This window comes from Astatotilapia calliptera, chromosome 11, assembly GCF_900246225.1.
Source record: "Astatotilapia calliptera chromosome 11, fAstCal1.2, whole genome shotgun sequence".
Classification (NCBI taxonomy): domain Eukaryota; kingdom Metazoa; phylum Chordata; class Actinopteri; order Cichliformes; family Cichlidae; genus Astatotilapia; species Astatotilapia calliptera.
In genome coordinates, this window is record NC_039312.1 from 10,473,659 (window position 1) to 10,488,742 (window position 15,084).

Consider the following 15,084-nt stretch of genomic DNA (forward strand, 5'->3'; position numbering starts at 1 on the left):
CCTCCAGGTGTGTAGGCCAGGGGCAGGAGTCCATACTGAGCTCTGCCCCGGCAGGAGAAAGAGAGAATGGAAGAGGGCGAGAGAGAAAGGGAAACAAAAACAAAGCACCTGACAGCTGTCGAGGAGCGGAGACCATGACACTCGCGGATTCTTCAACTGACCGCGGCACACCTGCACCAGGGTAAACCGCCGCCTACCGCAGTCCTGCTTTACAGGTGAAAATAGAGCAACAGGACCGCTGAGTCTTTGACTTTATTTATTTTCTGCTGTTTTTTACTTGCATCTATTTGAAAGAGTGAGTGTAAACACAAAAAATATTTTATTTTATGTGCTGGTATGTGCAGAAAATAGGTTTAAATGTTAAACAAATTTATTCAAGTCAGAGAATGTAGCATATAATTAAATTTTTGCTTGATGCATAAAGTTAAAAGATTAAAACTGATAAAACAAGTTAAAAAAAGAGACTTTTCCATTTGATTACATTTTGTATGATGGATTATGTAGAAAAAGCAGAATTGGGCTGAAAGATCTATCGCTTTATTACCTATTCAGGTTGTAAATCGTGTTTTTAAAAAGTAACTAAGTAACTAAGTAATTAATTACTTTTGAAAATAAGTAATCAGTAAAGTAACGGGATTACTTTTTTGGGGAAGTAATCAGTAATTAGTTACTGATTACTTTTTTCAAGTAACTTGACCAACACTGCACATGACATATAGAGTGGTTCACTCATGCCTGAAAATGCAGAGATTTGCCATCTGAAGGGTTTTAATTACTCTGTTTTTCATTATTCCTTAATTTATGTATGATTTTTTTGAGCCTGTCATTTAATGTGTATATGTGTATGAGTGTGCGCTCCAGTGGTTCTCAAGGTTATAACTGCGTAGTTTATCATCCCAGCCCTGCCTGTTATTTCGGTACCATCCAACTGTCAACAACAGAGTAAACAGAAAACATAGAAAGTTGACGAATCACAAGCTTTATAAGTAAATTTAGGCAGCTGGATTTCAGCACAGCTTTTCCCCATTATTGTGCTTTTATTCCTATTACTTTTTCAGATGCTTCGTATGTATCATTTGCAGTCGACTCCTCACTTCCTTTCTTACTGTTTCCTTACTGCTTAAAAGCTGTTTGTGCTTTCAGTAATGATCCTGTAAACAGTTCAACAAAGCTTTGCATTTGTCTTTTCTGGACATCTAGTTTCAAAGGTGTTTACTCATAGCTATAACAAGTAAAACTGCAGTCTTAACTAACATATGTTAAAATGTTTTAATTTACTATGTCATAACAGCTCTGCTTCCTAGAGATGTTATATAGCTTATTTATATTGTTAATTATTGATGCCTCTCATTGTAAATTACCATAGATGCAATTCTAGAGGACCTTGTAGTGCTTTAAGGGCCAAAAACTTTGTGGGAGTGCTATGACAGACCACAGTGCTTTGATTTCCACATCACTGTAGGTTTTTGATGCCTTTTACAGTTGGGAGGTTCATTCAAATGAAGAAGCACAAAGCAAGTATTTGATTGAGAGTGGACTTTGGACTTTCTATAAATACGTTTTTATAATATTGGGACTTCCAGGTTAAATAAAGGTCAGCAAAATAAATGAATAAAAAGCTAACTCTTTCCTATAACTCAGTGATAGACATAACCTGTGGCTAGTGAGCCTCTAATGGCAAACATGGTGATTTAGAAAATATAATAATTGGCAATTTAGAACAACAGCAGAAAAAAGTCTGAATTCTAGTTACCAAATTCATGAATAATCTTTATGACATAGTCTCACCAACCCTTCTGGTTTACATCGTCTAGCCCTCCGACCCCAGCAGCAAGAGGTCTAGGCAGCGTTGCACATACCTCTTCAGTGAAGTATGTGAAAATCCCCTATATGTAAATGGAGTCAATAAAATATGTAGAAAAACTATTTATTGTATCATTAAAAGTTGAGGGGATCCTCAAACACCCCCCTCCTCCTTCAAAACCCGCCCCTGGTTCACATGCCCATGATCTACCATTGTGCACTTGTCACAGAGTTGCCCAAATAAAATATGGACGTCATGGGTCCATATTTTATGGATTGTCATGAGAACTTAAAGGGCTAAAGAAGCAACTGTTTCCACAAATAAATGTAGTTTTCTTTACAACTTCCAGTTCAATGAGAAGTTTCAATATAACTTGTTAAGTCACTTTCCCCATTTTTGAAGTATGACCATCAGTGCTTGCCCTGCCCGCATGCTGTTTTTCCTTTAGGAAACACTCATCGTCTGGTGCCACCCAAACCTCTCCGTTCTCCCGTGCAGGAGCCATCACAGCATGTATCACCCTCTACTCCTCCCTCGACACCCCCTCCCCCTGAGCCTACAGAGAGCAACTCTCCGCAGAATCTCACGGAGGTGGAGGAAGCTCCCCAGTGTAGGTTCCACATGGACTGCCCTCCCCCTAACCTCGATTCTTGTTTTCTCTTGTCTTTCCTAAAAGCTGCCAATCAGGTTTTCCAGCTCTTAATTCGTTTTCACCCAGTCACAGTTTGTATCTGGCTTAACTGCCAAACCTTGATGTTTGTGTTTCTATGGCAGTCCTGAACTCTGTCCTTTCATGTTTTCCATCTCTCCTTCAGTGACCTGGGCAGCAGAGTTGTTAAGTGATGCTGGGTCCAAATGAGGTCAGGGGGCTTCATATATATATATAAACGTCAATCTCTAAGCTTTGATATTTTCCCTGGGTCCAAAGGGTCAGGTCTAAGGTCAACAGCAATCTTCTTGAGTACCTTTCATGTTGCATTTAAACAGGACGTGGGAGTAAATTAGATGTATAATTGACGAGAATTTTGAGTGATGCTGAACTGTTTTTAATGCCACCTTCTGTCCCTGTAGGTGCTCCCTATATGTTTTGGTTTTTCTTTTAATGCTCCTTACCTTACCAAATACAAATTTAATGATCTACTCATCTCAAATCTCATCTGTTCTCTTCTTTCCTCCCCCACCCCTCACCCTCCTGTGTAGTGTACTGCTGCGGGCCTGTGCGTCTTCGTTCCAAACACTCCTGAAGTCTCTCTCTCTCCCTCTCTCTCTCTGGCTCGATCCTTCCTTCACTCCGACAGTCCTTTTTCATCAGCTCCCTTTGGTTCTCCATGGCCTCGCTTATTTCTGCTGGACTTTTCTTTGATAATCACCATCCTCCTCTCATCCCTTTGATGTCTACTTCTGCTGTTCTCTGCTGTCTTGTATTTGGTGTTACAGTCTCACGTTTGAGTACCATTTCATTTGTATAACTTGCCTTTACAGAATCCATTCTCACTGCATATAACCTTGTGACAAAAGTGAAAGCAAGTTGGAAAAAGTTTTGCTCTTTAAAAAAAAGCTTGTTTTTTTTTGTACTGTTTGTATTGTTTTTATCCTTTTTACAAATGTTTGTACATATTCTGCATGGTTTTTACTTCACATTGATCCACTGGTTGTCAGCGTTGAGAGTTGAGTTAAAAGTGGACACAGAATGTGGTCAGAAGGCAGCGGTGCTAGGTCATGTGATTTCAGCCAATATTTCGGTGATGTGATAGCTGCAGATCGATTGCAGGACAGTGTACGTCGCTCTGTCTTTGCCTGGTATTGTGGCTTGGTTTAGAAACATAAAACCCGAACGCGTGCTGACTTTAGCAAAAGTATGGAAAGAGTGATGTATCGATGACATGTTACTTTTAGGTGGTAATGGCTCTTAAATTTCATAAAGACAAGCATATGAAATACAAGACCTCTCTCCAAAGAAAGCTTTTAACAGTCTACTTCAAAATTAACAAGACACTGTGAACTGGAGGCAGCTTGTAGCTCAGTTAATGCTTCACATTTTGTTTTTGAAGGATTGCATTAACTGTAGAATTAGGAATTTTATTTAGGATGAAAAACCACAAGAAATCTGAGCTTTAAAAAACTGTTTCATAGAAAGAACTTGTGTACAGTTACGAGCGGTGTAATAGAAAACATCCTGCATGCTAAAGTACAGTTTTTTGTGTTATCTTTGTTTTTATTAAGCAATTCTCTATTGTATGAATGCAACATTTGTGGTATTGAAGTGTATTATGCGGTGAAGACGAATTTTACTTTTTTGAGATGAGGACAGTTTTAGACAGCAATGTACAGGCCTGAACTGATTACATTTTAATTGTACGGTAATTTAATTTTCTTTCTGATGACATTTTTAGAACTCTGAATCTTCCAAGCCTTTGAAATACGGTGCATATGCGTAGCCTATTTCAGGGGATGTATAATTTAAATTAAGTACTTTTTGAACCTGCAAAGGATTGATCATCGATTTCTTTTTTTTCTTTTTCCTTTTTTGGGGTGATTGAAAAAAGAATATGTTTACAAGAAATAGTTGATTAAACTTTTCAAGACTGCCCCAAGATTCCAGGACACTGATTTAGCACTGTGCATGGAATGTAGTGGCATGTCACAGTATTAACAGCTTGGGAATGGAGACACCCTTAGTTTAGCTCTAACAGACAATTTTGCCCAAGGTCATGTTGAGTTGGAAGTTTGTCTGTTTGTGTGTGTGTGTGCTTGTCTGCAAGCGTATACATATGCAAGCATAAATCTGTGTGTGCATATGTGCACTTGTCTTCGCACGTCTCTGTGGATGTGTGCCGATTGCGGCTGTTGCCAGCATGACTAAGCTGTTGCTGGGAAGGAGCTGGGGGGACAGCCCTGTGAGTCATCACCACATCTCCTGGAACGGACTGTTCTCTCCACACCAGTAGGAGCAGACCCAAAACTGACAGTCCTAGTACACTGCAACACACATTATATTGCAGTGCAGTGCATGACCAAATGCATGCACAATCTTATTGACAACTGGTATTACAAACAGAGTCATTCATTGTTAAATTCATTTAAAAAAAAGTTCACTGCTAAATAGCCAGCGCTGTGCTTGCTCGTTGATCTAATAAAAAGCAAACAAGTGGTACATTGATTTTTATTCTTCTGGCCTTGAGTTCAGTGAGATCAGTGATGGAGTAAATAACTTCCCCAAACCCACATGACTGACCAGAACATGAGTGTACTAAAAAATGAGAGGGTATAAGCAATGCTAGGTTTCCCTCAAATCTAAAACTGTACAGTGAAAATCTAATCAACAGAGTTTGAATACAGTAAATCTACCCACACATCATTAAAGATGGTTTATCAAGCCACAAGTGGTGGTTCTTCAGTCTTGCTTTTAACATATTTGGCTTATGTTTTTTGGCTTGGGTGCATGTGTATCTGTGTGTGGGTGTGTCTGGGTGTGTGTTTGATGTCAGAATGAAATCTTGAAACTAAACTAAATACTTACCCGGTTTTTTTCCCTCCATGTTTACCGTCTCTTGATCTTCATGCCTGTTCTGTAGCTTGTGCTTTTTTTTGTTCTTGTTTTTATTCCTCTCACTTAGAAGGTTTTAGCCATCATTAATCTTCTAAGTTTTGTTGATCAGAGAAACTATAATGCACTTCCTAATTAAAACACTTGTGGCCTTACTGTTCTGTAATCTAATATTTCTTGACTGCGATAACAGTCAGTCCCAGTGCTAAGATTTTCTGTTCTCTCCCAGCTTGGCTCCATTCTGTTCAGAACTCTGCAGTCAGTGACCAGAAACCAGAAACTGAAGCACCTCTGGCCGAGACTCTGTCTTTGGGCAGCAGCAGTGCCGGCAGCAGCCTGCATGACCAGGGTTACGCTGCCTCTGAAGGTATGGCAGAGGGCGAGGACTTGGGCATGATCAGTTCTCCCTCTGACACCCAACCCACTTCCCCCGATGGGAGCGTGTCTCTGGATGGAAGTAGTGGGTGGAAACCGGCGGGGCCAGTGCGAGATAGTTCCAGTGAGAGCGATGAGGGATGTGCCACCTGGGGATCAGTACACAGGTAGAAAACGGAACCAAGAAAGTGGGTTGGGCAGTTTAAATGAGACTCACAACAAAATTATTTCTCATATTTGCATATAAAGAATTTGACTAAAGTTATATTCAAGATGGTGGGACTAATTAAGAAATCTGCATTTACTTCATTTATCGACCTGACTTCTTTCCCATACTTACTAATCTTATTGTCAATATTAGCTCATCTTCTCTAATCCACTGAGCTGTCCATTTAAGCTAGCCTAACTGCTATTACAACAAACTGTCACAGTTTTATCCAACTTGATTTTAACAAAGTTGATATTTGTTATTGAGCCAGCAGTAAAAATCAAGAGCAGTTCCTACCATAGTATATTTGAGTCAGCTTTGCATTCTGGGCTTTTATAGTTATGGTTTTAGGCCCTTAATCAAAGGTCTGTGAAAAATCAATGCTGCTCCAGATCCCTTTTCACATTTTAAGTTGTTTTGAAAAGCATACGCTCATTTACCCAGACCAGGGATCTTGGATTGATGCCCCTACTCAGAGAAATTTTATGAATCCAGGTTCTGGCCTGATGTTGCCAGCTCTTCATTATTCCAGGAAACCACTATAACCCAGTTTTCTCAGAATTATTGAGGAAAAGAGGACCCGTCCAAGTCTCTTAGAAGATAAATTCTATTTGGGTTGGCCTTCTTGATGCAATTTGTTATGGCTAATATGCCACTAACCCATGAGAATTCTCTGTTGAACCACTGAAGAGAGTGCAGGAAGTTTGAACTGTGGTATTAATATCTTAACAGCTGCGTGTTTCAAAGCCAGCAGACTCCAGTGAAAATAAAATGTGACTTTAAACACTTAAAGTCTACACATATTTTTCTTTCCTCTACTTCTGAACTGCCTTTACCCTTTTGATTTCTTAGGCAGATTACTTAAGCAAAGGGTGCTGAATATAACAGCATCACTAAAGTAATGGGTTTTACTATATAGTCTTTTCAGTAGTGACTTTTTTTTATAAACGATAAGGGTCTCTACGTGATTATATTTACATGTGTATGTAATATACATGATGATGACTTCTTTTTATGTACCCTTCTCAGGCACAAAGACATCAGCCCTCAGTCGCAGTCAGTGATTTTGAAAAACAACTTTGAAGATGATCCAAAGCTCGCAGCCGAGCTCCATCAGACTTTGGCTGATTTTGAAGCAGACCTTGCAGGTAAAAGGGGCAAAAATATAAGCTACACTGAATAGAAATGTCTTCACTGAGATGTATACATCCAGCACTGAAATTGAAAAACAATTCCTAAAGGGTTTAACCTGTTGATCATCATAACACTACTGTAGCTGGATCAACTGAAGTAATCCTGTAAATGTTCTATATAACATAAAACACAACACTTCATGATACTCCACATGAAGCGACTTTTCCACACTAAGTGGATTACCTATTAAGACCTGGATCTGTCACTCTTTTGCAGACCATGAAGATGTAGTCTCAGCAAAAGAGGCTCCTTATACCATGTCTAGTGACAGTAATGAGGTTCCAGTGTCTGTAGTGGACTTGGATGTGCCAGTTACAGCCATAGATGAAGTACTGGAGGACTATGATCATAATATTATTGAACATGAGGTGAAGTCATTTACCAGGAAGGAGTCAGCTGGCAGCAAAGGTAGGAAAAACAACCAGTGCATCAGATTTAAAATGGTTTGCTTTTCTGTATTATGTTTACTACAATTTTTCTTCCCTTATCTTATCACAGAACATGGCTTTTGTCACAAGTCCAGAATGGAGCCCGAGAACAAAAACAACAATGCTTATACAGAAGCAGTCAATAATAAAAGAAACCATACAAATACTAAGGGTTTGTCTCAATCTGAGCAGTACACTAAACCAGCGGAGAGCAAGTCTGTGTGTGACAGAAAGGAAAAAAAGATAAAGGAGAAAAAAATTAAAGAGATGAATCTCGTCAATAGCAACAGCGTGAAAGGAGATAAGCAAATATCGGCTGTTAAATCTAATGATGACGTGCACGAAAACATGGAGAGCGCTGAGATACTGCCTGACCCTGTGAGATATAATGCTGAGTCTTTTGAGAAGAAGAAACCGGATTTTCCACCAGCAAGTCAGAAACCAGTATCTATGGAAAAAGATGAACAGACGCATAGGGTTTTCCCTACTTCACATAATAAAATTACTCGCAACGTCACATCACGATTTGGTATGAAAACCTTCACTGTGATCCCTCCCAAGCCCTCTGTTATAAACACTGCTAAAGAACAGTCAGGTGTTCGATTTACCATTGGTGCCATTAAGATCGACGATCAGGGAAACATGGTGAAAGAGGGTATCTCCAGGAATAATGTCAGTAGGTCTTCAGAGTCACAGATCAATTCTGATGAGGGTTCTCCTCTTCTTGGGAAGGCCAAAGCTTTTTGGAGCTCAAATGAAAGACAAGACACTCCTGTGAACCCCAGCAAAGATAAAGCTGAGGAGAGCAAAAACAAACTGAAAAGTGCTTCTACAGCAGTCACAGAAACTACACTGAAGACCAGTAACACAGAGTACCTGAAATCAACACAGAGTACAGTTTCTAAACCTCCAGAGAGAATCCAACCTAAAGAGGTGGTGAAAGAAGAAACTAAAGAGCCTATAAGGAATGTCAAAGTTCCAGACAAAGGCTGTGTTGAGGTGGGGAGCAAAAGTTCAGTACCCAAAAATGTTCAGCCCCCAGCTGACAAACCTACCATTCCTCCTTCAATACTTCCAGACTTGTCCTTCCTCAGACCGCCCAGGCGAACCTCAAGCCAATATGTAGCGTCTGCCATCGCTAAACACCCCCCAAAGACCTTAGCGAAACCCAGCTATGTCCCTAACAGCCCTGAATGCTCTGCTTCCCTGAAGACACCGACTACTGACCTCCAGAAATCAGGTCGATCGATGCAAGTTAATCCGCGACAATCTTCCCTGTCGTCTTTGTTAGAGAATAAGGAGAATAGCTCTAATTCTGCAGTCAGGTATCCTGGTCCTCAAAGATCTACAAGCTACCCAGAGTATATGTCAGATCAACAGAAAGATTTTAGAGAAGCAAACAGGGGTGGATTTGAAAATGGTGTTGTAGCCACCAAAAGAAGTTCTGATATGTTGGAAACCAAACCAGCCAAGAATAATCACGCTGAGTTGAGTGGATCCACCAACATAAAAGTAACTGCCAATGACCAAGATAATGTCAAACATCAGCTTGGAGGTCCGAGCCCAGCAAAAAGCTATGCCCTAAACTCATATATCAAACCACCAACAGCCCCAAAGACCATATCTCAAGGACAGACAAACGTAAGTAAAACCTGGATTATACTGTTAATATTACAACATACAAATCTTGAAAATATACTATAAATAATTGTTTTTATAATTCACAGAACTCAGAGGAGACAGCTTCAAAATCTCAACTGCCTGAAACAGTGTCAGACAGCAGTGTGACGGTGTTTGGGCCAATTAAAAAGTTCAGACCAGTGATCCATAAATCTGTTGAGAAAGAGACGTCTCTGCACAGCAGTCTGATGGAGGCAATCCAGACAGGTGGAGGCAAAGACAGGCTGAAGAAAGTGAGCTCAAGATAAAATGATTTGTAGGATAGCGTTTTGCCCATCTATCTGGTTTCATATGTTCATCTAAACAAGCTAGGTAATAATGTTGGCTGATTTTCTCCTTTTTTATTGCCTTGTTAGATATCAACTTCTGGCCCCAGCTCCTTAAAGAAAGGGCCTTATGTTGAAGAGGAGAATGAGAGGTCTGCTCTTTTGGCTGCCATTAGAGCCCAGAATAACACCGGCAGGCTGAAGAAGGTAAAATATTATCCTAACAGCTAAGAAGTATCATTGATCTCTATATGCTGATATCCAGGGTGGAAGTAAGAGGGATGTGATCTAAAACATACAAGTATGAGTTATTATTTTAACATTTATGCATGTATAAAAAAACACTTCCTTATAAATATATAAAATGCTGTTCTTTTTAGCATGTAGTTACAATGCTTCTCACCATTTGGATGCAGATTAAAATGTATCCAGTATACAGTTATTTAATATCCGCAGAGCATAACTCCTAATATTATCTATACCCTGTGATTTCTGAGTGCCATTTGCAGGTCAAATATCCTGTATGTACTTAATAAACATCAGCATGTTTGAACTGTTGTTGTGAGCATGTTGCTATGCCAAATGTAATACATAGCAAAGCTGATAATATCATTTTATGTTGTACGCATATGGTTTTGCACAGTACGAGCATGTGTACCCGTTACATTTACAGTCAAGAAGAGCTTAAATTAGAATGTAAATGCTAAACACTTTGTCTCGTGTTATTAGTTCATTAGCAGCTTACACTGCAATGCAGGTTATGCTAGCACATGTGTCTATTTTCATCCACCCTTTTGGAAAGCGTTCTGTGGTTTGCTCACATTTGCGTACCAGAGTGGAATGAAAGAGGCAGAAAATGTGCTACTGCTGCTGAAACATCTGTGGCTCTATTCTGGAGGTTCCCTGCCAGATCTGGAATCTCTGGAATGCTGTATGACTTAGTCGGAAAACAAAACTGTTGTACTTCTTTGAAAAGGAGGGTAAACAGACTGAATATGTATATTAAATGGAGTTATAAAATAAGTAATGAGTGCTCATATAAATTTGAATGTCTCTAACAAGAAAATAGAAAAGGCTTTGTTTGTCTTTCTAGCTATGCATCAGGTGTATCAGGAGTGTGTGTCAGAGACTCATATGGGAGCAGCTGTCCTTCCATATGGTTACATGTCTACAGTTACCATTGTCTCACCGCTCTGTGTGACAGGTCAAATCTGTAGCTGCCCATGAGCTTGAGAAATTCAGAAAGTTGGCATCTGAAGAAGAGAGAAGCAGTCCAAGCTCTCCCTCTTCCCCCGAGAATTTGACCTGCACCTCTCCTCTCTTTACGCACCCACCACCTCCACCACCACCGATGATTGCACCGCCACCTCCTGCCCCTGTCTTGCCCCAGGGTAAAACTAGCTCTGTGCCACATTCGAATGCGAACGCCCCCAGGAACCCTGCTCTAGCCAGGGAGGCTATGCTGGAGGCGATCCGCTCTGGATCTGCGGCTGAGAGGCTCAAAAAGGTAAAACTATTAAAAATATATAGAGAAGTTTACAACTATGAACAACCTTTGTTTGCTTTATATTAGCAGCAGTTTCGTGAAAAACATCTTTGGTCTGGTTTCACACAGCTTCCCTTGCTGGAAGACATCACCGGCACTACAAAGATCTCCTGCGGTCTAGTAGCCAGGAAACTGGAAATGAGTTGCAGATTGTAACACGTACAAAGATAAATCTGACAGCCATACTGTACTGCTCCATGAGTATTTTCGAGGGGATAAAGTTCAATTTTAGGTCAGCAGCTATGGAAAAATAAGACTTCTGAAACTTTTGAATTGTTATTTTTGCCCTGTTTATACCAGAAAGGAACAATGGTAGCGACTGAATAGCATCAAGAGGGCGAAAAATCAAAGAACTCCCGATCACATGTTGTTGTGTTGCCTCAAACTGTTGCTCCTGTCATTATCACAGTGGAGAAATAAAATGACATGTTCAATTTCTTTCAACTAGGTCGCAGTTCCCAAGAAGACGGTTCAAGTGAACGGCAAACTGGGAACGATCCAAGCGAGCTCCTCAACAATCCCTGAGCAGTAAGAGGGGGAGCCGGCATCACCACAACAAGAAATAATAGATTAAGTGTAGCCTTAGTTTCTGTGTTTTGCCATAGTGCTTTTACAGCAGGTGTTTGGGGAAAAAAAGTTTGAGTTGCATTTTCAGTGAATGCTGTCTGATATATTTTTTTGCACTGCAGAAATTGTGAAAAATCAAGTAAAAATAAATAATTCAGAATAAGATTCACACCTCTTACTACTAATATTGGGCCTCATTCGTACATTGGTGTAGTTCTAAAAGGAACAGCAAAGCGGGGATGTAATTACTTATGAATGAGGAAGGATTTAAACATTTCTTCTAGCAAGAAGGACCTCACTGTGTTAGTAGCCAAACACCTGCAAAATCTGTCTAACAAAGGGTGCGATAGGTGAAAGGTTTGCAGTTTATGTTCCGCTTTGACAAACAGTAGCTTGCTGGGAAATGTTCCTTTCCACCTTTGTAACATATTGCTGTTCGTAAATACATCCGCTGCCATCCACCCTTGAATTCACAAGGCGCAACTAGAGCATTGACATAAATCTGTGCCAATGAAAGCAAAATGTAATAGTATATGAGACTTTCATATCATTTTGTGTTGTGATCATTTCCATTTGCCTTTACCACTGTAGGTTTCAAATGCCTTATATGCCTAATGCTAAGTCAGTGTTATGCACATATTGTTTGTTTAAAAAAAATCGATGTGAGGTGCAATAAGTTTGATCAGATTCTGGACTACTTCCTATTTTATTGTAACAATTAACATTATTTAAAACAATTTTTTTTGTATATTTAAGAAAACAGTAGGTCCGTGAGCAGTGCTTTAAGTGTATTATTTTATGGAGATCTCGTCCGTAATGCCAACTTCCACAGTTCAGACTCTAAGGAGTCATATTGTAACAACTGGCTGGTGCCTGTTAGTGCACTGTGCTCCTGTTTAAGCTTCTAACCTTTATTTGTGCTGCTGTTAAAAATCTGTAGATGCTATGTTGTGATATTTCTGACTCACGGTGGAAAACATGATAAGCATAGCCTTAACATTTGCTATAAATACATACTGTACATACTGTAGCTGAAATAGTTTTTGGGTTTTTTTGACATTTCAACATTTTGAAGCATTTTCATTAAAAACCATAAGAACGGTTTCACAAAAAGCAAAGAGATTAGTGTATTAAATCGATAAGATAATCTAAAACCAGCTTTAGTAAAGCTTATGTCATAATTTAAGCATTATTGCATTTCTTTCTGCTATGTAGGGGAGGTTTAGTGGGTCATAGCTATGAGTGAGAGCCATTAAATAGTTTGTATTAGATACGATTAAAGTCCATGCTGGATCATCGTTAGAATGAAGAAAAGCTTACGCTCCATATTCAGGTAAAATGTTTGCTGCTGTGTATTTCGAGTCTTTGAGTAAAGGGGGTTAACTAGTTTTATAGACACTAACTTTAATTTGTGTTTACTTCATGCATGATGCAAAATTCTATAACTTCAGAGGTAAACTTTAACTTAATTTTGGGAGGGGAGGGAGCTACAAAATAAAAGCCTACCGAAGTGTATATCTTGTAAATCATTGCGATAGATTTGCTTTATTCCACTTACTGAGTGAACGTTTTTATAAGCTATTGCTTTTTATGTTTAAAGTGCACATTGTTTTATGGAGAAGGTTAATTTTGTTTACCTTTTTTTTTTGATTCAATAAATACATTTTGTAATCAAGCAAAAATTTACCTGCTACTGTCTTTTGTTTTGATTATATAAATGAAAATATGTGCCCCACCTCTCAAATAGCAATTAGACAGATGTTAGGTTTAGCAGATGGCAGCATGAACCTTGCCCTGGAAAGCATCCCACCCCACCTCCCGATGTGTCTGTGCCATTCCCAGCACTGTGGTTCGCTGGAAGACTGTGGCTATCCTGCAGTCCTTATGAAACATATTGTAACCTCTCTGCCACGCCACAGATGAGCTACTATTCCGGGCAGCAGCTCATGGCCGTGACTCATCACTATGTGGTCACACAAAATTACTCTCAAAGAACTTGAACCTTTCCTGTATTCCTGAATCCTGAAACATTAGACTGCCGCTTCACTCCCCCCACCCCTCAGATGCAAATGAATGATGCAAACATCCAGATTTTATTCCAAATTGAACTAGAAATGCATATTTTGTGCACGCACATCCTGGTTCGCCACAAGTGTCGTGTAAAAGCTAGCAGAATTTGAACACTGAGGCTTTTTAAATGCCTTCTCTCAAGGTGTTCCCAGACAGACAGGTTAATTGAAACTTTCACGGCGGAGAAAAAAATATCAGAGTGCAGAAGGGTGAGCTTGGCCAAGAGAGAGAGCAGTAAATTCCTGCTGGGACCACAGACTCTTTAGTGGGTTCGCATTCATGCTCGCTCTACAACCATTCTAATCCTCCTTACAAATATGTGAAAGGGTGTGTTTGAGTGGGTGGATGTCTGTGTGTCAGTGGGTGGGTTACTGCGGGTGATATTTTTGTTCTGAGCATGTACGTGTATTCGGGCTTGTGCCTTTGTTGCCGTTCCAAACCATTTTAACCAGCCTACCAACGTAAACAACCTCCAAATCAAGAATTACCAGAAGGTTACGCCACATAATCGAACAAAAATATAGTCATTCAGGTTTGACTCTGGTTCTTGATTTTATTCCTCATTGCTGGGTTTGTGTTTGTTAACCATTACATATTAATGGTAACATGTAGGCCTGAGCCTGTTAAGGGTTAGATTTCTGACAGCCTCCATGTTCACTAATGGAAAAGGGATCAAAGACAGCACAATAAGTTTAAAATAATAAAATAAATAGCCAATAAGTACTAACCATGGCCTTATGTCCCTCCATAGTGGCCCATCCATAATCATGTAAGAAACTTTAACAAACGCTTCACTAATTGCCTGGGTGTATATTACCCAGCTTTGTTAGTTTCGACTCGGCGACTTATGAGTGATGGACACGCTGACTATCAGCAGGGGTTGTGCTCTTTTTGTTTTCCAGTGTTGGCTAGTCTACTATGTATCTGATCAATCATTTAAACAAAAGGCCTGTGTGAAGCTGAATGTCTGATGACATAAAATCAGCACACTGTGTGTTTACTTTTTTCTCAAATGACAGACATAAAGCGAATGCTTTGTTGCATGCTTGTATGTCAGCGTGTGTAAGTGTGTGTGACTGGGTGGCTTCACAGTGTCTATTCTTTAAGTCCTGGCATATGCAAACAGCTCAGGACTGACGAGTTCTTGCAGTTCAGACTCTTATGGGGTTTTCCCATCACTTATGAAGCTATTCAAGCTTTATGTATGCATAAAAATGAACTGAACACTGGTTAATTCCTGGTGGAGACAGAAGGGGTGGGGCACTCGTTTCAAGTTGTTCTCTTTGATGCATTACAGTCTGCCTAAAAAGTGGGTGTATGTTTTAAAGTAGTTAACAGCCTACATTACAAAAACACACAAGCTACGTTTGCAACACTGACGTTGCTTTCAATAACATAA

General features: G+C 39.7%; 1 protein-coding gene across 6 annotated transcripts in view; it reads left to right on the forward strand.

Moving 5' to 3' along the window:
- Nucleotides 1–13,269, forward strand: part of cobl (cordon-bleu WH2 repeat protein) — a 70,156-nt gene extending 56,887 nt beyond the window's left edge. For 5 of the 6 annotated variants that reach the window (XM_026185469.1, XM_026185468.1, XM_026185466.1 and 2 more), the window contains 9 exons: nt 2,253–2,414; nt 5,581–5,893; nt 6,964–7,082; nt 7,345–7,536; nt 7,627–9,197; nt 9,284–9,469; nt 9,593–9,709; nt 10,707–11,009; nt 11,497–13,269. In XM_026185469.1, coding sequence (XP_026041254.1) covers nt 2,253–2,414; nt 5,581–5,893; nt 6,964–7,082; nt 7,345–7,536; nt 7,627–9,197; nt 9,284–9,469; nt 9,593–9,709; nt 10,707–11,009; nt 11,497–11,580 — 3,047 coding nt within the window. In that variant the 3' untranslated portion in view covers nt 11,581–13,269. The remainder of the gene's footprint in view (nt 1–2,252; nt 2,415–5,580; nt 5,894–6,963; nt 7,083–7,344; nt 7,537–7,626; nt 9,198–9,283; nt 9,470–9,592; nt 9,710–10,706; nt 11,010–11,496) is intronic. The other variant, XM_026185470.1, reaches the window with a different exon arrangement.
- The last annotated feature ends 1,815 nt before the right edge of the window (nt 13,270–15,084 follow it).